This window comes from Aptenodytes forsteri, unplaced genomic scaffold (genome assembly GCF_000699145.1).
Source record: "Aptenodytes forsteri isolate BGI_AS27 unplaced genomic scaffold, ASM69914v1 Scaffold166, whole genome shotgun sequence".
Classification (NCBI taxonomy): Eukaryota; Metazoa; Chordata; class Aves; order Sphenisciformes; family Spheniscidae; genus Aptenodytes; species Aptenodytes forsteri.
Genome location: NW_008796110.1, coordinates 6,525,204 through 6,550,079, shown reverse-complemented (window position 1 = coordinate 6,550,079; position 24,876 = coordinate 6,525,204). Strand labels below are relative to the sequence as shown.

The following is a 24,876-nucleotide window of genomic DNA, read 5'->3' as shown; positions in this document are numbered from 1 at the left end:
CGGCCCGTCGCGTGCCGGGTGCGTCGTGCCCCGCCGCCGGCGCCCGTAGGCGACCCGTTCGTGAGCATCCGTTCCTGGGCCGGGCAGCTGTAGTTTGTGAGGTGAAGGGGTTAGCCCGGTCCGTGCTGGTGATGGCGTTACAGCGTCAGGTAAAAGAAACCAATAAAACTTACGGTTATAAGTATGCGGGGGAGTGTAACATGGCTTACTAGTGGCTCAGCTGTTTTGTGGGGAGTTAGGTAATGCAGCAGGGCTGTGCGTGGAGTTGTCTCTCTAGATCTATGACTGGTGTATGTGCGCAAATCCAAGGTAAAAGATAAGGTTTTCTCTCTTTAATTTCTGTCATCACTAATCCACTCTTAAAATGCCACCTAACCTAATAGCAGTCAGTTACATTACTTATGTGTATGTACACGCACTGTTACATAGCCAAAGCCTATGGTGGTGACAGTTATGCGGGGAAGGTGGAACAGCAGCCGTGCATGATGAGCTAAACTTTCACCCTGCTCCCTCCCGCCTGGGTACATAGGGGCATTAGTTTCAATTTTGGAATTGTGCTTAGATTTCGTTCTAATGACAGATAATCATGTCTCATCCATCACAAGGTTCACATGAAACTCTTTGAAGGACAGATGAGGACCAGCATTCTGTATTTCATCCACAGGCAAAACTGCTCTTTGAGCTCAGCGCAGACCTTGCCCCGGTCTGAAATGAATTTGGTCTTCCACTGAACGAAAGAGAACAGAAGGGAAAAAGTCTGGTCTTGGCGAAGATGCAGGTGCTAGTACGAAATGGTGAGTGTAGTCCTTGCGCCCATGACAGCATAAAAGTATAATTTTTGGGAAGTTCATTTTAACAAAAATTCCACGCATCTTAATCAGAAGGTGACTGTGAAGCACTTCTTCCTTTTTCTTTCTTTTTTTTTTTTTTTCCTTTTTGGTGCAATGCAATGTGTAAGGCAACTTTTGCCTTGTTGGAAATTTGCAGGTTAGCTGGAGCTGTGCTTAGAACATACTAAGTGCTATAAAAACTGCATTTACTAAAAAACACCCCATGGTCTGCATATTTCAATTGTGCACTCCTGACATTTTTAACAGCTGTTTTTTCTGGATTTTAGTTGCTTGTCTGTAAAATATGACAACCTGTTTGCATAAAAGTATTATGAAAGTCAGGTTATTAACAATGAGGAACTCTGGCATAGAGCTAGCTGAACATTTTAAATTAACTCCCATGAAAGAAACTTCCAGTTCTGGAAACTTGATAGAAATGCAAAAACCCTTCCTTTCACAAAGCCTCCCTAGAACAAAAGATGCTAAAATTGAGTCAACTGTAATACATACCTCTATGTAAAGGCTTAGCTTTATATGCTTATTTTGGATTTACCTGCATATACTAAAGGTCTGTTTAAATTAGTTTGATAATGAAGATTTAACATTTACCGGATGTAATAATTAAACATTCTTGTAGCCATGTCAGTTCTTATAAAATTGTAGCTTTTATTCTCAGAGTTTTCAGTCTTCTGATCACTGGCCTGAAGATCTGTCATGTCACTTTCTGCCTGCAGAGGAAAAGTAGAATTTATGGCACTGTCATCTAGTTTTTTTGTAACTGTATGAGTCTACTAGTCCTCAACATTATAGTCTCCATATCCAGGATCAAGCTTCCATAATACTCATTGTTTGGCTCAGCTGTGTTACAGAACATGGGCTTGCTGGTAGAATTTATATCCCTAGCTGCTGAACTCTAAAGACAACTGAGCGTGACTTTTTACAATTGACCTGATGCAGTGCAAGAGAGTTGTTTCTAACTGGTGATGGTACTATCTATAGATTCCTTACTTTTAATACACTACCAATTATGTATAATTTGACAATTGTGATTTATTTGTCCTGGTTCAGGTTTCAAAGTTCGAGATCGGTTGGGGGTTTTTTTTTTTCTTCCTTTTTCTCTGCACCATCTCATGTACAATTTAAAATGTCACAGCAGACACTTCAAATGCAACCTGCATGCTGCTGCTCTGCTCAAAGGCCACCTCCCTTTAAAAAGGTCACCTTCAGGAACAGGCCTGATAGTCCCTAGTACTACAAAAAAAACCCTTTCAAAAGCTCACGGTGCAGAAGAGCCTTGCAGCCAGTGTACCTGATAGCTCTTTCAAATGTGAACATGCTGATCGTGTGGAAGCTGATAGCAGGTGATATATCCTTGTGTGTTTGCTTGGAACTATAAATCAGACATTATTGTTGATGTGAATTCTCCCTCTTCTTTTTCACATTCTTCTTGCTCCAGTTAATTTGTGACCTTGAAGTCTGTCTTCATTTTTAAGCTAAGCAGACTCTTCATTTTGGTTGACAGAATGGTAAGTCCTGGCTGTCATCCGTATTTGCCAAATATCCGTATGTTTTTACTTTGGTAGGAGCAGTTCCCAACATCTTTTCCTCATTGCTATGCAGTACTCATTTTACATGCAGAAGGCAATTATAGAATGGCTCAAGCTGGGAAAACATCTCAGGATAATTTCCTGTATCACAAGGGCCATCAGAACAAGAACTAAAAGCCAACTCTAAAGTAAATACCTAATCTGTGTGTAACCTAGCTCCGTGTGCTTGCATGTCAGCCTATACTAAACATACCTGTTAAAAATACAGTGAGTGGTAAGGATAGCAGTCACTAGATGCAGTAAATAACAGTATTCTTGTAAGAACCTATTTTTGCTCTGTATAATAGAACTTCCTTAATACACTTCCTGTCTGTCTTCAGCCACCCTCCTTGCCGGCCATACTTGCATTTAGATTTCAGCTTGTTTTTATTCATCAGCTGACTTTTAATCTTTTCTCATTACTTCTGGTATTAAATAAATTTCATTAGTTGTCTGAATTTCTTCTGTATTTTTATCTATACCTCATGTTTTGTCTCGTGTGGGAACAATATATGTATAGATAAAAATTTTTATTCAGATGTGGTTGCCAGAATATTCCAGAATATTTTAACTGGTTCAGTTTCCTCTGTTTCAGACCAAAAGGCTGAATCAGCAAATATTTAAGGGCTTTGACATTCGGAAAGTAATGTTTTTGGGAGGAGAATCAGAATTGATAAATGTTTAAAGAGAATGACTCTGTAAACCTTAACTACTGCAATAACGTTCTACTAACTGCAGCAGGTACTACTTTAGAGGTTTAACAGCAGTTCTACATAGTTCTCTGTCACAGCTACTAGTTTGAGTAACAGTCTATGCCCTTTCAGTATTACGTAATTTTCATCTATGGTAACATTACTTAGAGTAAAAACTCAGTGATTATTTATCTTAATGTTAGCTGGATATTACTTTGACAAAACTTAACTGAACTGTGGGACAACTGATAAAAGGTCTTGAACCCATTCCTTTCATGTTCTCCTAATTTATTAGTGCAGAGGAGGAAAGAAGTCCTTGTGCAAGCAATGGGCACTCCAGAAAGAAGGAACTTAGTAATTGTAAGAGATTCTCATTCCCAGAGAGATTTAGTAGCTCTGGGTCTACTGAATTGACAAATTACCAGTAAATTTTCAGCTGGGGAATGGTGAAGTACCAGCTGTACCAGTTCCATGGTTAAGGGCAGGACTTCATACAAGAATTTGCATAATTTGCAAAAGGTCTATAAAGTACACTACTATAAAGTAGCACAGGTGATTGCAATTTCACAGGTCACATCCATGAAACAAATGGGAAACAAAGTATTTCATAGTAGTTTAGGTTGTCCTGGATGAATTTTCAGCTGACTTGTATATACCTGTAGCAACTCTTATTTTTAAGGTATTTCAAGTATAAAGAAGGGCTAATATTACAAACTTTCACTCCAGACTGTAAGGCATTTATTCTGCTAAAAGCACTGAAGTGATCTGTGTCCCTTCTGTGATCTGTGAAATCACCCTTTGTATTAAACCAGTTTTAGTTTTGCCATTCTGAAATTTTGTTATGACCTGCTGCACTATGGCAAATGGAGTTATTCATAGTTATTTCAGTCATTGTTCTAATGGACTTACAATAGATGGAAAGCATTTAATTTCAGCTGTTTTGCTTCTGATAATTCATTTTTTACAGCTGTGTTCATCCTTGCCACTTTGCCAAATCTCTCTGGATAGCATATGATGTAAAACTTTCAATGTGCTGCCAAAAGCTTGAGTATAAATTGCATACCAACTGCTTTCCTGTTGATAAAATTTGTTTGTTTTCTGGTAGAAGCCTTAAATCATTGTCAAAATGAGACCATGTATATTAATTAGTGGGGAATTCATGGGTGTGGTGTAAACCTGAATCCTTTTCAGGACCTCCTAAGGGCCAGTGTCATGAAAATATCTTATTATCACAGTAATGTATAAAAAACCTAGAACAGGAATTAGGATGTTGAAGATAATTTCTTTTCTTAGTGTCAGTCAGGCACATTTTTAGCTTCTTTCCATATAACCTAGAAGCTTTGGTCTGTATAGCAAGTCCATGTCAGAATGATTCCTGCTATTACTAGATGCATCCTCTCTGATAAAAACTCCTCATTCCTCCACTATCTCTACTCCGTTCTACACTATTTCTTCCCCTTAATCTTGACTGGCAGTACTCCCACTTCGTTATCATGTTGCTGAATGGTGAGTACCTTCTTGTTTCAGCCTGTTCACTCTCTGCTGATCCTCAGGCGGCCACTTCTAATAGTAATGCTGCTCTCTTGGAAACTCAAATGTTTGAGTATACTAATGGCTGTTTATATGATCAAGTGGTGCTTTGAACTTTCTACCCCATTTACCTTTTATTCTGATATATCTCTTTATCTTATCACTTTTCTCAAGATTGAAGGTTATCCAGATATTTTAGTATATTCACATATATATTTTTGTTAGTTGCCACATTCTTATTTCGCTCTGACCAATTTAGATGGAATATGGCTTCTTAGAAAAGGGACTGAATCAAAAGCTCTTTTTGCTTTATTATGTTTGGTGTTTTGTTTTTTTTCTTTTCTTAGCAAAACGTGCAATCTAATTGTCATTTTTGCATGCTGAACCGCTTTGCTATCATAGGTTTACCAGAAGATATTAAGTCTCTGATTATCTCTTCTTTTTATGGCTGCCTGGGCTGCTCATCGGTAGTCTCTGGGCATTGTGACAACTCTCGCACATATACCATCTTCTTGGACTTGTTTTGCTTGAGTTTATTTAAAGTCAGGATGGTGTTTTACATTATGGTCTGTGATGCTGGCTCTCCAAAGTGATACCAGTAATTCAGAGCTCCTAAAGCTTCACAGCCTGTCTTCTGAGAGGTACTGTTCAGCCCCTCACTGAATTCCTAGGAACTGGAGCTCCTGAAGTTTGCTACTGATTCCTTTTATCTCATTCATCTCTTCTAGCAAAGTCAGCATCTCCTTTATATCAGCTTTAAGCTCTTCTCTTCGAGGGTAATTATGATACCATCCACATCCCCAGCGGTATGAACTAAAATTGTTACAAATGCTGACATTTGGAACATGAGAACATGCTCTATGGCAAAACCATCCAAAGATGTTGCACTGTTTTCCAGCTGTCTTATACTTGCATTCTTATGCTACTCTCCAAACTTTTGTCCAGAAGTGTCTAACTATGGAAGAGACTTTTATGATCATTTCTGGGTACTCTGTCACAGCTGGCCCAATAATGGGAAGCCACAAGACTTCCTTATTGGCCAGGTGGGAGCAGTTATGCATTGGGGATGCCCTGACTGTTTGGCTGTCTAAAGCAATGACTACTGAGATTGCAGAGGAAGTTTCCTTCCCTCTAGTAAATCCCCAATATTTAAATGGCCATAGTCCAGCCTCCTGTGTGCCCATATTGAATCATGTTGTTACATAAGATCCTGTAGGTGTGTCTGCATCTTTTTCTCCCCAAGTCTCTAACCACTGATATAACGCCTTCATTCAAGTGGCTGTTGCCATAGATATAACGGTTCTCTTGTTACAAAACCCTTTTATTAGTCCCATTAGTTTCAGTGCATGAAATCTCAGAATTATCAATAGGCACTAGCATATTAAAAACCATACCTCCTGTCTAATTTGTGCAGTAACGTCCTCAGCAGTTCCTATCCACTTTGATATTGTAAAAATGCCCTGAGTCTTAATCATCCTATATACTGGAACTATTCAGGTTATTGAAGATATGGTTTCTTCTCTGTTAATGCAGATATATAAGCTGCCAAAACAGCTGTTTGCTCTAAATTTCATTCTCATAACGCTTTCCTACAAAACTTATCTTGCACTAAACTTGTGGAATGCTAATTGCCTGACTATAAGGCTCTGCAATGAACAGATTTGCTTCCATCCCATATAGTTCTTTCCTATGTTCCTCTTTGAAATGCCCATTCCTTTAACCAGATTACCCAAACTGCCATGGAATGTATCTGAAATCCAGATGTATACGGGGGAAAAGTGGTGCCACGTGGCTTGCACTAATGATCTATGATCATAGATGTCCTTGGCCACATCAGCCAACCGTAACAAACCTCTGATTAACCCCTTGGCTAACTTTCTGCAAAATCTCCACAGTCCCCTTTGGCAGTGAGCTCAGACTTGTCATTTCAAGTAGATGGGTTTTTGTAATAGGCAAATGTCCCTCTGTGTGAGTTGAGCCACTTTCAGGTAGACAGCCTAGTACTCAAGAGCATTGTCTCCCCACCAAGCTGTTTCATCGTTTGTTAGTATCTCTACTTAAAAGCATATGTTAAGTAGCCTTATTTTGGTTACCACTTGGCATTATATCAAAAGAAACATTGAGACGTATTGATTAACATCATGGGAATAGTGTGAGGATTGTGGAACTACAATACAGATGTATCTATCACAAGTGGACAAGTGGTGTGTCATAACTTGGAGAAGACAGGGGAATGGTAATCTTCTGTGATGGAGACCTATTTCTCTGATGTTGTTGCTGTACCAGTTGGTCCTGTCAGTGGGATGTTCCTCTGCGATAACTTGACAGTCACTGTTTTTAACAGGAAAACAATCCTTTGCTCAACTGGGATAGCACTCTGTCTTTTTCACTCTTGTAATCCACTATTGTCCTAAATTTTGTGAATTGTATTCCCAGGCTAAATACTTTATTGTCCTCTCCCATAGAATGAAAAAAAAACAACTTGTAGGTGCTTTAATACTTTTTAATCAACTACTTGTTCTTTCAGAAAAGTTTTGTATTTTCCACATAATTCAATGAATTGGATTTTGGAGGGGAGAACAAAAATCCCCTTCCTCTCTTTCCAATTAGAGCTACTTACTGAATGCTTCATTAATATCACAACGTGTAAAATCCTTCCTTTGTCCCTTGGGTTGGCAATTCCTAGCCATTTGTATTTATGCTGCTTACGGCAGTTGCTTGTTTACATCCGGAGTTTTGGCATCAGAAATTTGAGTTGATGATCCTGTGTAAATGGATCTTCTACCAAACACGCCAAGTGTATGTTTGATGCTGAAGTTCAATATTCTGACCTTTTTTAAAATCATTGGATGCAACAGTATTAGAGAATACTGGCAAGCTGGTGGAATTCCCATCCAACAGTAGCAAAGCTTAGGTAGTTTGTTGTCATAGTTTACCTAATTCTTGACTTAATAGAATTAATTTGCAGCAGTGACACTTACGGGATTCTTAGTATTGTTATCATCTAGAAGAACAGACACAAGACAGTGTGCTTTAAATCTTATTTTCCCGGGGAGCTGAAATTTCAACTGGGTGTCAGGATATCTAATTTGTGATTCTGTGTTCAGGAAAGCCCTTGAGGAATGAATAGTCCTAGCAAAGCTCTTTTTTTGTTCATTTGGTTTGGTTTTTTTGTTTGTTTGACTTTCTCCCTATGTGTCTGGTTTTTGTTCTCTGGAGTGGGATGGGCAGGTTTAGATATAGGTGACAATATAATTAAAGGCTGTATCATAATGCTGTGGGGAAAAAAATACAAAATAAGTGTGTGATTGTTTTTTGACTTTTGGCTTTGCAGTGTTCACATTTTTAATGTAATAGGTTTTAGAAGTGTTTATATTCTAGTTCTTACTAGGTTTGGAGTTTTTCAAAGTTAAACACTGTACATCCAAATAGTAAAATTAAGTCTAAAGGCTTCAGCAGAGATACAAATACACTGCTCTTTCACGTTGGTTTTATCTAGTCTGCTTTGCTGTTTATTCCTACTTCTAACCATCCTTTTCATTCCAACTCTGAAGAACAAGGCATGCTATTTCACTCCCTCCTTTGGGTGAGAGTCTATTGCCTCTCCAGTCGATCTTGCTTAGTTTTACCAGGAGCTAAAAGCATCACAGCAAGAAAGGAAGCTGTGTTAATTATACAGTACCCATTAAGTTTCCACGTAGACTTACCCGAAGGGGGAAGAAGTCAAGGTAGGGAAGGAAAGGAAGTTGGTCTTTGTACTGAGAGTAGGGATAGTGTTTGATTTCTACCAAGCTGAAGGCAAAGGAGGTTCCCAATTCTAGATTAACTTTCTTCAAGCCTAAATTGCGCTTAAAAGGTCACCTTAATTCCTTACAAAATTAGTTTCTTTCAGCAAACGCTGCTGTCTGCTCATTTATTTGTAAATACTCATGCTATGCTGTTTAGGCAATGTAGATGAGGCTTAGATGAGGCTTGAATGTCATATTTAACGCTTTTTTGAAAATGTGTTTTTCCAGCGTGCATTCTTGGTATAGGACATCAAACATACATACAGAAAATGACAAACTCTAACTTACTGATCAGGATCAAAAAGAGTTTACAAGTATATTTAATAGTCCTGAATGGAGTTGAGGCTTATAGAAGAATAGAACTTTCCTGCACTCACCACCTAAACCTATACATAGTGTATAATTTCAAGAGTTAGTTTTAGCACTAACTGATTTTTGCTACAAGAAATGACTAGCCCGAGAACATATGAAGTCCAATGATGTATTTTCCTTCCCACTATGTCTTCCCCTATCTCTGAACAGGTACAGTGATGGTTTTAGACCACTGTACAGAAGAACACACGTTTAGGAGCATGTAACAGACTACCATCCTCCACTGTTATTTTAAACAAACATCTGGCAGGGTGAAAAAAGCAGCAGAAATCTCAAGAGCTGCTCTAGATGAATGAGTATAATATACCATATTGTTATGTTATGACTGAAGATGAGAAAACGGCACAATCATATTACAAATATGGAAACTAAATTTTGTTATCTCTTGGAATTGGAGTTCTCAGTACAACTGTGCCAACTACTGCCATCTCCATGGCTGACAACCAAATTCCACTGACTTCAGATAGTGGCATTTTTTGTACTAGGGGCTAAAGAAATAGCGTATTTCTTTAGACTGTTGTACTACAACACTAAGCTACATCACACAACCTGTATGCCTCGTGCACTAAAATCAATAATAATGATGATTTTCCTGCAAGCAGGCCTAGGACCAAATTATCTTATTAAGAAGTAAGCAACAAAACTTCAAATTAGATCACCTTTATTGAAGCCAATTTGTAAAGCAGTGCAGGTGAGTTTTGTCATAACACTGTAACAGGAATGGGTCCAATATGAACAAGACCCATTAAATTAAACATGGTAGTATTGGTAAATGTTGTAGAAAATAACAATAAAATTATTAAAACATTAAAAAAAAATGTTGCCAGAAGTGAGTGTGTTGACATTTATCAGCCTGGTATGATACACTTCAGGAGAACTCTGTGACTTACTAACAGATTCTTATCTACTACTTGTTACAAAACTTAGTGCATTCAATTTAGTATCTCAGAATTATATAATTGCTTTAATTTGATGATCTCAAGGTGCTTTGCAGAAGTTAACAGATTAGGCAAAGTACGCACGAGCAGCATGCTGAACACCACTGGAAAAAAGTCATCTCTTGAATATATAGTATTAAATACTCTTTCTGATGTGCGAGCATCCAATGGCTCCTATGGAACTCAGCAGATACCTAAATATCTCCATACATCAAACTCAAGACTCCAAATATTATTTCTAGGAGGGTACAGAGTTCCTAATGTAAAAGATCAGTAGCCACTCATCAGTGTTTACATACAGCACAGTAACCACCTTACGCAGCAATAACTGGTACTTAATGCTTTTGTGTCATCCCAGACTAGAACACTGATGTTTCTGGCATTCAGTACCGACTGGGCAGCCTGCAAGGGCTATCCTGGAGGTATAGGCTGGGCCCAAGTTTGGTGATGCCTTTAGTGAAGCAGGTTTAAGCTGAGCTGTTCAGCAAATAACAACTTGGCAAATAGCTGACAGCATTTCCTCTTCCCCTATCTCGCTTCACTTGTGTCCTTTGACTGCAACAGTACTAAGCATATAACACTACAACTTCAGCATGAACTGTACATATTTTCTAGAAAAAGCTACTGTGGAATGATGGAAATGTCGTTTTTCATTACATTTAACCACCATGCAACCGGCTTTCTGTAAATATTTACTGCACTACAAGCATTTGAAATAGAAAGTAATTGTCTGCTGTGGCAGTCTCAGTTCCTATTTTCTTCTACTCCAGATTGCAATACTATTCCTGACATCACAATCTAGTCAACATTTTTTAAAATGTATTTTCAGTATTGTACTTTTTTTAGTCCTGGTTCTTTTTAAAGATTCAGCATGTAAAGGCCTTCCCAGTTCAGTATAAACACAGCTTAGTAAAACATAAAAATTCCATTCTTAATGTATTGATCTGACCTTATTTTAGCCAAAGCAATGCCTAGAGATGCATGTTGTGTTTTTAATGTTATCTTGTAGGGAAAAAAAATCTGTAAACATGACTCCTTGTTTATTTCCAAAAGCCCTATCAAAACTGTTTTGCAGCAGTCTCTTCACAAGAAATGAAGAGATTTGGAAAAAAAAAAAAGGGAATAAACAAGGAAAGGAAAAGTGTTAGAAGTTGTTTACCTGAATTTATCGTTCTTCAAATTTCTTAGCTACTGATGTAACTGAGGACTCAAGGAAAAAGAGATGACTTGTTACAAAATGGAGAAAATCTGAAAAGCTCTTCCGAATAGCCAGTACAACTGAGCTGCACAGGAGTCTGCCTTGTCCGCTGGCCTCCTCTTCTCTTCCTGGAATCGGATTTCTCCATTATATCTGAAATCAGATAGTGTTAAAGATGTTTATGCTTTCAAATAATTTAGAATTAATTTATCATTTTTTTTCCTACTTGCATTGTTTCTACTTTTGATATGTAAATATGACTTCTGTTTAACATCTACTTGTTATTCAGGCCTTTTTATTTGTATGCATTAACAAAATGGTCTTTTGTTTTACTTGCCCTTGACATCCGCTGATCATTTTGTAACACATTCTAATGTTATAGCTTCGAGGTTACAAAGCCGCAAGTCACTGTGAGGAAAAGACCGTATCACAGTCAACAGCAAAGAGGCATGTCATGTCATGTCATGTCGTGGCTATTAACTGACAATTTTAGAATGGCAGAGCCCCAAATAACACAGGGACTATAATGCATAAGAGTAGGTATTGAGTATGTATATGTTCACAGAATATGCCATTACAACTCTGCCTTTTGCATGCTTGTTTAGACCTGTCAGAGTCACTTTCATCTTTCCTGGATTGGTACCAAGATATTTTGCTTCCAGCTGTTCTCCAGATCTGTGAGACAAAAGGTGGCATAGTGAATACAGTGTCAGGGTAGGAACAAAGAATTTCCCGTTGAGAGTGCATGGTGTTTGAAAGGGCAGGATCCCTGTGAAATGATAGTTCCTCGATGGTTTCTAGTGGGAGTGCTTGCTTCTAGTATCCATACTGTCTAATTTCAGACTCTTCATTTTTATTTGAAAAAAAGCAATAAACAATCCTGTTGGATCAAGGAAAACTTTCTTGTTTGTTGTTTTTGCTGCCATAATTTAGTTTATTTAAATGCTGCCAACAGAAAGTCTAACGAGTCTTCGGCCTTGTCTTGCTCAAACGTGGGCGGACTTTTTTATGCAGAGGCACTTAGCTTAAATTCCTATACAAATTCTTTTTGTCTAGATGTCTCTGAAACTTAGAGCTATTGAGGAAAAAGTTCACAACCTGGGACCTTAGAGAGAAGCTAAAGAATTTCTGAGGAGTTGATGAGTAGTTACCCATCTACCAATTTTCTTTTACCTTCTGCAGCTAGGCCAGGGAGTGAACAAAGACTTCTTGAACTATCACCATGTCCACATGGAGCCTGTAGCTCCATGCAGCACATATACACGATATAGACACTGCTCAAGTGATAGGTATCTGAAAATCCCATCTCCATTTGGAATCATATTCTGGCATTTTGAGAAAAGCCCTGTTATTACGTCATTAATTTGGTAAATGGGATATACGAAGGCAGTAAATTGAGATGTGGTGGGCTAAATCTGTTTGTGCTCTGATGGGTGCATACTTGCGATTTTTGGATTTGTGCCAGGGGTAAGAATGGGGCCACATCTTTTCATCTGCATTTCTTAAAGCTTGTAACAAGACTGTATCTGAGGATGGGCATGGGTTCATTGTGTCACGTGTGTCACACTTGACACAATGTCATAACTGACTCGGGGGAAGAATTCTCAAAATGCGGTGTTAACTTGTCATAACAGACCTCAAGAAGTCATCTAGCCCAACACTTGCACTGAAAGAAAATGCAGTATACCTATAACTTGACAGCTATTTTATGTAACTTGTCTTGAGAGGAAGACCTGCAGTACTTCCCTACCCTTAGAAGGGGAAGACTTTTCTGGTCCTCTTTATTGCAAGTCATTGTAATTCTTGTCTTCGGTAGATAGGGGGATCAACTGTCATTTTTAGATGTATTTGAAGATTTAGGTCTTATAGGTTAAGAAATTAAGCACATCGCTCTTTAAGAACAAGATTGTGGCCTGGGAAAAGACCTACACTGTACTACCTAATAAACGGATATAGTGGTCCAGCTGAGCTATAACCGCAGTGCCAAACGTAACAGCATAACTACCTTGCATGGTCTATATACCCCACTTCTGTTAATACAGTTCACAACTCCATTTGCATTTTTACCCCCACTTACTTTGTTCAATTATTGAATCTGAATTCCCAGAGTATTTTCCACAGAACTAGTAAGGTATCCGTGCTTCCTATTTGTGCCCTTGATTTTTTTTTTCAGTCTTACCTTATTTCACATTGTATTATTTCACATCACTTATATGATGTCCTTTGCTTGTGTATTTGTTATGTATAATTTCACATACTTTCTCCTCTTTCTCAAGATCATTTTGCTTGCATTACAGATTTTTTGGTTCTGAAACATTGGGCGTGACACTGAAGTTTATCTTCCTATAAAACACTGTTCCTGTTTGTAGCAGTGAGCAAACAAGCAGGTGTTCCTTTTTGTACCTTTGTTGTCTATTTCCTTTCTTATATCTGAGGTTTTTTAATATGTAATTTCCTATCTAGTCACAAAAACATCTTATTTGGAAAGAATGGGAAAAAACAGGTATTCGTGATCTTGTAAATTTGAACCCGTGTCTACCGATTTCAATGGCAACCAGTGATGTGAGTTCAAATGTAATGTATTCTGTTTAACATTTTGGGGATGTAATTGTTAAACATTCAAGATTTGCTACAGTGACGATTGTTTTGCAAATGTGGAGGAAGCACGTAGCTCAACACCATCAAACAGTTACACCTTAATTTGTTCCTTAATAAAAGGTGCTATTTCCCAATTTATTACACCAATTTTACAAAGATATAACTATACAAGTGCAAAAAAAGCCATTTTGGCTACAACACTAAAATAGACTTTGAAATGCCTGGCTTTCTATAAATATAAAAAGCTTAGAAAGGTCTGTTTGACATTTTTAAACCTTTTACAAAGGGACAGAATGAATATTTTCATTCTGCACTCAGACATGAGTGCATAATGTTAATCACCTAAAGTATTTAATGTCTAATAAGTTGCCAGCAGGTCTGGTGAGGAACTGTGTTAGATTTGAACACAAGATGATAAATACAGATCTTGGTTTGGGGAGTTTTTCTGTAAAACAGTAGTGTATGTCTTGTTACGCTGTTATTGGAGAGGATCTCTGGGAAGAGGCTGCTTTTCCTTACAGATGAGTTCTCGTGCTATGATCAAGCGATCTAAACATCTGATTGCTCTATTGAATTGTTAATCTCACTGCTGTACTTGGTGCAATACTTTTGGGAGACTAGTAAAACTGCAACTATCTCTTGAAATAGTATTAAAAGTTTTCAACAGGTGATGGTATAAAAAGATTAATCCTTTTTCCCAGAAAACCTGAGGAATAAGGAAGAATTTTATACTAAGGCTTCTAGAAGCAACGAGTAATTATTAAGCCACTTCTAGTGATACAGTTAATGATCAAAACAGCAATGGCAGAAGTATAATGAGGACAGTGGATGAAGTATAAAGAAAGGCAGTGTTTTCCATTTGGTAATGTAGTGTTCAGTTAACAGCGTTGAAACTGCTGTTTGAAAATAAATTTAATCAAAAGCATCGTATGTGGGAGTAATAGATCTAATTGATCCAGAGATGATTAAAAGGCAAAAAAAGAGATTTTCTATTGATTAGGCTTGCTTTTGCAACATGTGCTTTATCTGTTACTGAGTTGCAGCGGAAACTTAAGAAATATCCCATTTGGTTTGGTTACATAGGCTATTGTTTACCTTTCTCTGCCTTCATTCTTTCAGTACTAAAAAAAAAAATATATATATATAAAATTGCAGGAAGTAGGATCTAAGGCCCCTTTTTAGATAAATGATATCTGAAGCCTTCTGGGTTTTGCAAGCCTCTGACGGGTGTGGATCCTGGCTCCAGTTAGGCTGAATGATTCAGAAAAAAATGTCAACCTCCTAGAAGAACACAAAGGATGTTTTCTAATAGAAACTCAGTGCCTGAAAGTCATGGATCAGGGAGGGAAATCTCGCTCAGTAGTTGCTCCCCTCTTGGAGCAGCACTGATCCACACCTGTTTTAATTTAATTTCTCATGGGTATATTCCTGGGGGATATCCCGAGTGGGAATCAATTGGTCTCTATGCATTTACAACTGATAGAGCTACAGAGAAAATTTTAGCATTCCCTTGTCATGAGCTCTGTTATATGGAGGATATTCCTTCACTGTTTTTTAGATCAACTTTTTGTTCTGGCATTAAGAAGGTTCTTGCTGAGGGTCAGCTATGTCTGGATAATGGTGAGTAACGCTTTCTTGTGTTTGCTTTTAAAAGTCTGCCTTCTTTTTGCAATAGAATCTGTTTGCTGTTCCTGTCTGCTGAAGCAGAGGATTTATGACAGGCTACCAACTCAAGTTCATTGGATATAGAGAACGTGTTATACTGGGTGTAGGCACTTGATGTTCTAGCCTCTGTTTTGAGAGTGAGTTTTCCCCCAGGCATTTGTAGTAGAATACAGACGTCTGTAGTTAGACAAGAAGGTGCTTGAATGGTAAAGAAACGTCTCATGGTTAGGAAAGCCTCCTCCTCATATGTTCAGTATTCAGAATTCCTATGACATTTCTCAAGACAGTTATGTTGGTTTCAGTTTTGGTTTTTTGGTTTTGGGTTTTTTTTTTTTACTGTTTATAGTATTTTTTTCCATCAATACGTACATGAAATGAGGTGTGTCAGCCATACCAGTAGAGTTTTAGCTGTATCTTTCAGCATGGTATCCATTTAGAAATTCTCTTTTCATTTCCTTTCCTGGCTTAATCTTTGAAGAATAAAAGTTAAATATTTCTGTTACTCTCCCCTCAGCATCTATATGGAGTTCAGGGAACACAACCTTCAACTGTTTTTTCTAGCTTTGGTCTTTTTACTGGTGTTCTTATTTATCTTGTCTCTTAAGGAAGGAGGTAAGAAATCAAACCACACCTCTGTTTAACTTCTTTCTAAAAATCACAAATGTCTACTGTTTCTGACTTCTCTCTTCTTATGCATCCCAGGCATCCTTCTACCCTCCCAGGTGTGGCCTAACTAGGTGGACCTGCTCTTTCAAAAGCATGTTTGGTCCGCTTTGCTCAGAGAAGGCAGAAAGCTGGCTGAGGTTGGGAAAAGGGTGAGCTGAAAAAGGGGCCTCTAATATGCGTGCTGCTGCCTCTTCTTGTTACAGGTTTTCTCACAATCTGAAAGCTTGTCTTAGTTATTTGTTGTATCTTACCTTCAGACTGGAAGTGGCTTGAGGAAAGAGGGTATAATTTTCTGTGTGTTTGTGTTCAGTAGAATCCCTATTTAGCTGACTGTAGGTAGTACCACAGTAATAGGGAAAACAACTTATAAGGTGATAGAGTAAATAAACTCTTTATCTCTTATTTCTGATTTCAAAAATGAAATTATTGTACGGCCAATGGATGCATAAGTGTTCCTATTCTTTAGTTTTCTTGCTAGTACTCAGATGATGTTACTTATTTTCTAGCTCTAAAAGGAGAGTCTAAAGTGGTACTGTATTTCTGTCAGAATAAGATTGTCTTAATTTGTGTCAATAAAAACTCCTTTAGTTTCATGCAGCCAAATGCATATGACAGACCAATCTACTGTGGTTGCCAACCCTAGCCAGCATCCTGTACAGGATGCCACAGCGAAAAGAGTAGAGCTACAGTAACAGAACGTTTTGTGATAGACTGCATATACCAGATGTTGCCTCCCAAATTCATATAAGTAGAGATTGTCTTAAGACTAAGGCATTTCAGATTTTGATAAATAACCGGTGTAAATGCGTTAAATATTTCCCTTTCTATGTAAATATTTGTGTCCTGAGTCCTCGTAAGCTTAACAGTCGTGTGTCATTGACTTTCACAGCTTAATTATGTGTTGAATAAGAAAAGCATTTCCTTTTACTTATATATTATGCAAAAGTGTAAACAGAAGTGCTTGATATTCTTTGTCTTTCCCAAATAGTATTTCAAATACATCATTTTATTATTGTTCTCTAAATTCCACTCTATTGTTTCATTGTGTTGCATTGTGTCTGAGAAAAGATGAATGAGTCTGAAACTAGTATTTGATGAGAAATCATTACATTTCTCTATAATATAATGAAATATTTTAATTATTAGTTTCTATCTCATAACTTAAGATTTACACCTTGTGTTGTCCACTCGTGTTTCATTGTGCTGTCTACAATTAGACCCACAGCTGGTTCTTTCCCTCAATAGTTACACTAATTTATAACCCATTAGAGTGCATGAATAGATCATATTGTTCCTTTCATACTGGCACAGGGAAGTGTAAATTAAGTTTTTGTATGCCAGCAAGTGAGAAGACTATCCAAGGGTAGAGTATTAAATTCCTATTTTTAATTTCTGCGATAAATGCAGTTAGAAATAAAACTCTTGCATCTGCAAATATTTTCCATTTCTTAAGTAATAAAACCAATTGTATGCCAGCAAGTGAGAAGACTATCCAAGGGTAGAGTATTAAATTCCTATTTTTAATTTCTGCGATAAATGCAGTTAGAAATAAAACTCTTGCATCTGCAAATATTTTCCATTTCTTAAGTAATAAAACCAATGTGTGAGTTATAATTATTTTTGTTTATACCTGGTTCATTGGATATAGAGAACGTGTTATACTGGGTGTAGGCACTTGATGTTCTAGCCTCTGTTTTGAGAGTGAGTTTTCCCCCAGGCATTTGTAGTAGAATACAGACGTCTGTAGTTAGACAAGAAGGTGCTTGAATGGTAAAGAAACGTCTCATGGTTAGGAAAGCCTCCTCCTCATATGTTCAGTATTCAGAATTCCTATGACATTTCTCAAGACAGTTATGTTGGTTTCAGTTTTGGTTTTTTGGTTTTGGGTTTTTTTTTTTTACTGTTTATAGTATTTTTTTCCATCAATACGTACATGAAATGAGGTGTGTCAGCCATACCAGTAGAGTTTTAGCTGTATCTTTCAGCATGGTATCCATTTAGAAATTCTCTTTTCATTTCCTTTCCTGGCTTAATCTTTGAAGAATAAAAGTTAAATATTTCTGTTACTCTCCCCTCAGCATCTATATGGAGTTCAGGGAACACAACCTTCAACTGTTTTTTCTAGCTTTGGTCTTTTTACTGGTGTTCTTATTTATCTTGTCTCTTAAGGAAGGAGGTAAGAAATCAAACCACACCTCTGTTTAACTTCTTTCTAAAAATCACAAATGTCTACTGTTTCTGACTTCTCTCTTCTTATGCATCCCAGGCATCCTTCTACCCTCCCAGGTGTGGCCTAACTAGGTGGACCTGCTCTTTCAAAAGCATGTTTGGTCCGCTTTGCTCAGAGAAGGCAGAAAGCTGGCTGAGGTTGGGAAAAGGGTGAGCTGAAAAAGGGGCCTCTAATATGCGTGCTGCTGCCTCTTCTTGTTACAGGTTTTCTCACAATCTGAAAGCTTGTCTTAGTTATTTGTTGTATCTTACCTTCAGACTGGAAGTGGCTTGAGGAAAGAGGGTATAATTTTCTGTGTGTTTGTGTTCAGTAGAATCCCTATTTAGCTGACTGTAGGTAGTACCACAGTAATAGGGAAAACAACTTATAAGGTGATAGAGTAAATAAACTCTTTATCTCTTATTTCTGATTTCAAAAATGAAATTATTGTACGGCCAATGGATGCATAAGTGTTCCTATTCTTTAGTTTTCTTGCTAGTACTCAGATGATGTTACTTATTTTCTAGCTCTAAAAGGAGAGTCTAAAGTGGTACTGTATTTCTGTCAGAATAAGATTGTCTTAATTTGTGTCAATAAAAACTCCTTTAGTTTCATGCAGCCAAATGCATATGACAGACCAATCTACTGTGGTTGCCAACCCTAGCCAGCATCCTGTACAGGATGCCACAGCGAAAAGAGTAGAGCTACAGTAACAGAACGTTTTGTGATAGACTGCATATACCAGATGTTGCCTCCCAAATTCATATAAGTAGAGATTGTCTTAAGACTAAGGCATTTCAGATTTTGATAAATAACCGGTGTAAATGCGTTAAATATTTCCCTTTCTATGTAAATATTTGTGTCCTGAGTCCTCGTAAGCTTAACAGTCGTGTGTCATTGACTTTCACAGCTTAATTATGTGTTGAATAAGAAAAGCATTTCCTTTTACTTATATATTATGCAAAAGTGTAAACAGAAGTGCTTGATATTCTTTGTCTTTCCCAAATAGTATTTCAAATACATCATTTTATTATTGTTCTCTAAATTCCACTCTATTGTTGCATTGTGTCTGAGAAAAGATGAATGAGTCTGAAACTAGTATTTGATGAGAAATCATTACATTTCTCTATAATATAATGAAATATTTTAATTATTAGTTTCTATCTCATAACTTAAGATTTACACCTTGTGTTGTCCACTCGTGTTTCATTGTGCTGTCTACAATTAGACCCACAGCTGGTTCTTTCCCTCAATAGTTACACTAATTTATAACCCATTAGAGTGCATGAATAGATCATATTGTTCCTTTCATACTGGCACAGGGAAGTGTAAATTAAGTTTTTGTATGCCAGCAAGTGAGAAGACTATCCAAGGGTAGAGTATTAAATTCCTATTTTTAATTTCTGCGATAAATGCAGTTAGAAATATGCATCTTGCATCTGCAAATATTTTCCATTTCTTAAGTAATAAAACCAATGTGTGAGTATTTTTGTTTATACCTGGCTTTTTAAAATTCTGAAAATATTGTGAATGTTGGCTGTTTTGGGAGGTAATTATGAGCATATTTGGGTAACATTTGTCCACTTAAAGCTGACATTAAGCAATATAATAGTCCTTATTGTAGCTAAGTAATTATAGAAACCCCTGGGTAGGAAAACAAAAATGACCTTTTAAAAGAGCCTTTGTAGATTCTAGAGTCTAATCTGAAAATGCTTTCTCCCATAAACTCTTTAGAACTGTTTGAATCTGTCATTTCAGTGCTCAGTGCTGTTAAATTTATCTTTTTTTTTTCTTATTTTCTATCAAAACCCATTGTTACCAGCTCTCTCCAGTCTCATATCAAAGGAAACAGTGAGATTATCCATTCTTTCATTCTGTGGGAAGAAACTGAGACACCTGACAAGTTTGGGGGTTTTGGTTTTTGGTTTTTTCTTCTTCTATCAAAGAGTACCTTTCCTTTCAGGAAAAAAAAACATCATTCCTCATCTGAAAGATAAAGTTCAAATAAAGGATTGGAACAGGTTCCACTAAGCAGCTCATGACTGCGGGTGTTCGACTGTTTTCAGATGGAACAGCTTTAGCAGAGCAAACTCAGAAGACTCATCTCAGAATGATCACTCAGGTAGGCCTCTTACAGTGTGGGAGATCGTGGTTCAAGTTCATGGTCAGAACTTAGTGGAGCATGAATTTTATCACCAGTTTTTTAAGTCTTTGCAAAACTCCTTAATCTTTGGTTGACCAGCTTTTTATTCCTTTACATATCAGCCATTATATCCTCAGTATGTAAAGTTTGTTTCCTTAGTAAGTAACTAAGTGAAAAGTCAGGGGCCTGAGTTGCTTTATATGCCCTTAATGCCCCTTGCTCCCTTATTTTTGCAGTGTAACTGTAGCAGCCAGTATTTTACAATAAGCCTTAATTTTCCTAGAACACTGGGAAGTATTTTTTGGCCTGCAGCATCTGGAGGTGTGCAGCATAGAATTGTTCTGCAGGTTTACTTGCAACAGCGGCAGGCTGGGCTTGATGATCAAGCTTAATGTTCCGGTGGTTTAGCAATTTTTATGAAGAAGTGTCATCGGAATGCTTAAATCGCAGGGATTCCTTCTTAAGTGGAGGAATGCTTATTTCAGCCAGTTCTGTGGACAACTTCTTGAAGGCCGATACCTGTTTTGTCACTGATACCACTGTGCTGTGTTTGTCTAACATGATTCTTGCCTTCGTGTAATGTAAGCTTCTTTCTTGCAAGAAAGTCACAACGTATTTTGTAAAGAAAAAAAAAAGGCAGTTATCTTCCATAGCTATGTAATGGTGGGTTTCTCTCACTGTCACTTACGTAAATCACAGTTTTACATAAGTTTACACAAATTCAAAGGTCTTGCTTTTAGTCTCAAAAATCTTAACTATTTAAAATACAGCTGCACCTGTTTGGCTTAGCACAAGTAGCTGCAAGATCCCATGATGAGAAACACTTCACCTCATATAAATTTTCCATTGTGTCCAATGTGAAAGGTTTTTAATTAAACACAGTAACTCATAATATTCTGCTCTCAGCTGCCATTTAAAAAAAAAAAAAAAAAGACCTCACTTCTCATTTTGGCTGGGAGAAAATCCTTTGTGAAAATGTCAGTCAGCGAGCCCAATCCTTGTTCTTTTGTACTTGAAAACACTATAGGTTTTCTGAAGCCTGATTAAACATGGGGCTTTAACCTACTAACCTGAATCTCAGCACGTCCTCTGGAAATGGGATGGACGTGGGATGAGAATGCTGAGAAAACTGCATGGAGAACGGGGGATTGTATGCCACCTGTCCCTTTGTCTTCATGGGGAGCACTGTCTGCCCCCTTTCCCCCCACAGTGAGCTCAAAGTCCTTGGGTATCTTTAGGGGGGTGGTTATCCCTCCTTTATTTTTTATTTTTATTCTGAAGGTTGAGGCAACTTCCTTACTGAAAAGGCAATTGCAGAGGCAATTTTAGGCTATTTCAAGACTAGAAAAAAAGACCAAGTCTTACGGTTCTTCTGTAACTTGAGTAACGGTGGCATTTGCTTCCAACCTTTTCCATTAAGATCAGAAAATATTTGGACCCATATGGAATTATTTTAGGCAAGAATAGCGTAAACCAAACTAAGCACACTTTCAGAAAGCAGTGGGTTAAGGATTCATTGCACTGCATGGATTCACATGGCAGAGCTTATACTGCATGATCTTTGCGGTAAGATTCCAGTAAAGAAGATGCCAATCTCAGTGCTCTGTCAGGAACTCAAGCTCTTTCTCTTTTAAACAGCTGTAAATAATTAAGCACTTTTTGTTATGCTCTAGGTGGTTCAATAATTTTTGTTGCTCAACTTTAAGATTGCCGGCATGTGCCTTTTACTGAGTCATAGAAGGTATCACTCTTGGATTTTTGCCCTTTTAACCTCAATGATATTATTGTTCTAGGATTATTACATGACAGTATGAAGAGGAAGAAGTTAAAGCTATCTTTGGAAACATAAACCTTGCAAGCTTGTCAGACTTGGATTCTCAGGCTCTTAACTCCTCTCACGTTTATTCTAGACTGAAAGCAAACAAACCCTGAAGTCTTCAGAAAACCTTCTCCAGCTCATTTTCTACTGTAGCTTCCAAAGAACCAAATGTGTTTTATCAAGTGTAGAGTGCAAGAATGTGCCCCTGCATCCGATAACTGTTCTGTTATATTGCTGCATCATGTGATTAAAAGCTGTTTTTTTCATTAGCTTCAATATTTGTCAACAGTGTCTCCTTTTTTTTTTTTTTTTTTTTTTTTTTTTTTTAAGTGCAGATGTCCTATCTGCCAGGACAATTCTCATTTCTGATTAAGCTGTGTCCAAACTAACGAACCCCTCCACAAATCTTGGTATTATGAGGGTTACTACCAGCAGGGCTTTCACCATTTTAACAAATCTTACAGAATTCATGCTTAAAAATGAGTAGTATGACTTTCTTATGTAATCAAGGCCACAGATTCTAGTTCCTTCAGGACTTTATTCGATGTAAGCTTAGTCAGCAAAACCTCAGTGAGTATTTTGATAGATTATATAGCAAGGCAGATCAAGATGACACTTCAGCCGATCTAAAAGTTTTCACTGGTTTTGATGCACTGGGGTTCATCCATCAGTACAAATAGAAGTGGGTTGTCACAGAATCCTGTGCTTCTGAATGAAATAACACGTTTTCACTTCCCTTATTGTCCATCAACAATTTCAAAAGGCTTAAAAACACCTTCCAGTTTAAAAAGGTATTCTTGCAGTTGTTATTAACTTCATAGACCAAATGGCAGCATATAAGCATGTCTGACTTTTGTCTGATGGTTCCTTCTAGTGTGATGTTACAATTTTTGTTGAAAATTATGTTAAATTTGAAGTGCTTTGAAGAAGTTGATCTGGAGTGTCTGTAGAATCAACCTCTGCAAATTCAGTATGAGCTGCGCTAAACACCAACACACAGCTATTCTTCTGTTCTTACATCAGGCCTGTGATGTATTCGTCGCTGTTTTCCCTTTCATGATTTCTATGTAAGAGCTTATCAACATGTGGTCTTCTGCCCATTTTGTCTCTCCAGAATGAAAGGTCTGGTACTTTCACAGTACTTCAGCTCCCAGCTCTATACCTTGTATCACAGAAATGCATGCCTGATAGGTCTGCTTAGTTTCCCTGGAATATTAAACTGTTTTCAGGATTTATCGAGACCATGCGCTGAATTGACATAGTCAGATACTGATGATGCAGTGTGGGAAAGCATACATCACTCTGCTTGCCAAAAGTATTTGGTGTGCACAGATTAAGAATGTTAATCTGCAAATACTGAAAGCATTGGTTGCAGCAATTTTAGCAGTATTAAGACAATGCATTGGGATACAGTTTTTGCTCGTGTAAATGGATCCAGCGACTGTCAGGCTGGCATCTTCTGCATCTAAAAATAAAATATTCTGTCCATCTGTATTCTAAAAGTATTACGAATGCAGACTCAAAATCTGTTTGTCTGGTAAATATCTATGAATAGTTTACTTCCTTTAAACAAATGCTGCTGTAGCTTTTAGCTTGATTATGATTCAGTTTTCATTATATTTCCTGGGAATAGAGAAGCTCTTTGGAATTCATAGTAGTATAAGCCAAAACTGACAAGCAATATGAAAAGTGAGACGTTGCTAACTTATCCACAACTAGAGAGTACTGTGGGGACTTCAACAGCTGAAAATAGATATTTGTAAGCCATCAGGTAGAATGCCTTTGTTGAATATTAAATTATACATATAATTCTAGTTGACAAAGTTATGTCATTGTTACTGCTTTACTATTTTGAACCCTTTTTTTAGGTTGTCTCTATCTTGGTGTGTGAGCAGCTCTGAGACAGAGTAATCACTTTTTTGTAAACGAAAACCGTAGGGTAAAGTAAAGCCCTACCCTATGGAAAGGTGGCCAGACTGCTTTCCCTGCTCCCAAGAATAGTTGGAAGTTAGATGAAGTTAAGCCATCTCATAAGAGATATTAAGGAGCTATACCTGACCCATATCTTAAGGGCATTCATCTAAGATGATTTGAAGCAAGGCCTCCCACCATTATTTAAATCACTCGGAATGAGGAAGTGAACCCAGGTGTGCTATAGTCCAGCTGCGCACAGGGAAGCTTGAGGGAAAGACCATTGTCAGATTTGTGGATCAAGTTCTCTGCTTTTATTAAAAAAAAATCTGGAGACTAGACCGTTGGGTTGAATGAAACATTGCAACCAAAATAATTTCCAGTTAATTAAAAGATTCAGAAAAATTTGAGGGTTTGATTAGAAATTTGATTGGTAGGTCCAGTTGCTTCAACCACCAAACAAAGAAAATAAACTTCCCCTTGATACCTGTTTTCTCTCTCCCTATCCCTGCAGCAAAGGACCATTGTTTTTGTCCGGGCTATTTTAAAGAGTGATGTTTTCAGACGATCAGAATTACGAGACTGAACAAAACACTTTTTCATTTTAAGCAACAACAAAAAATCAGTGACTTAAAGTATTACTGTCATGGTTTAACTCCAGCTGGCAACTAAGCACCACCCAGCCGCTCACTCACTCCACCCCAGTGGGATGGGGGAGAGAATCAGAAGAGTAAAAGAGAGAAAACCCGTGGGTTGGGATAAAGACAGTTTAATGGGTAAAGCAAAAGCCGCGCACGCAAGCAAAGCAAAACAAGGAATTCATTCACTCCTTCCCATCGGCAGGCAGGTGCTCAGCCATCTCCAGGAAAGCAGGGCTCCATCACGCCTAACGGTTACTTGGGAAGACAAACGCCATCACTTCAAACGCCCC

General features: G+C 37.7%; 2 protein-coding genes across 2 annotated transcripts in view; one reads left to right on the top strand and one right to left on the bottom strand.

Moving 5' to 3' along the window:
- The window catches only part of ASZ1 (ankyrin repeat, SAM and basic leucine zipper domain containing 1), a 42,818-nt gene extending 42,291 nt beyond the window's left edge, over window positions 1-527 (bottom strand). Inside the window, exon 1 of the mRNA XM_019474043.1 lies at window positions 420-527. Coding sequence (XP_019329588.1) covers window positions 420-527 — 108 coding nt within the window. The remainder of the gene's footprint in view (window positions 1-419) is intronic.
- Window positions 528-772: 245 nt separating this feature from the next.
- Window positions 773-24,876, top strand: part of CFTR (cystic fibrosis transmembrane conductance regulator) — a 134,628-nt gene continuing 110,524 nt past the window's right edge. The window contains exons 1-2 of the mRNA XM_009286815.2: window positions 773-794; window positions 1,899-1,917. Coding sequence (XP_009285090.2) covers window positions 773-794; window positions 1,899-1,917 — 41 coding nt within the window. The remainder of the gene's footprint in view (window positions 795-1,898; window positions 1,918-24,876) is intronic.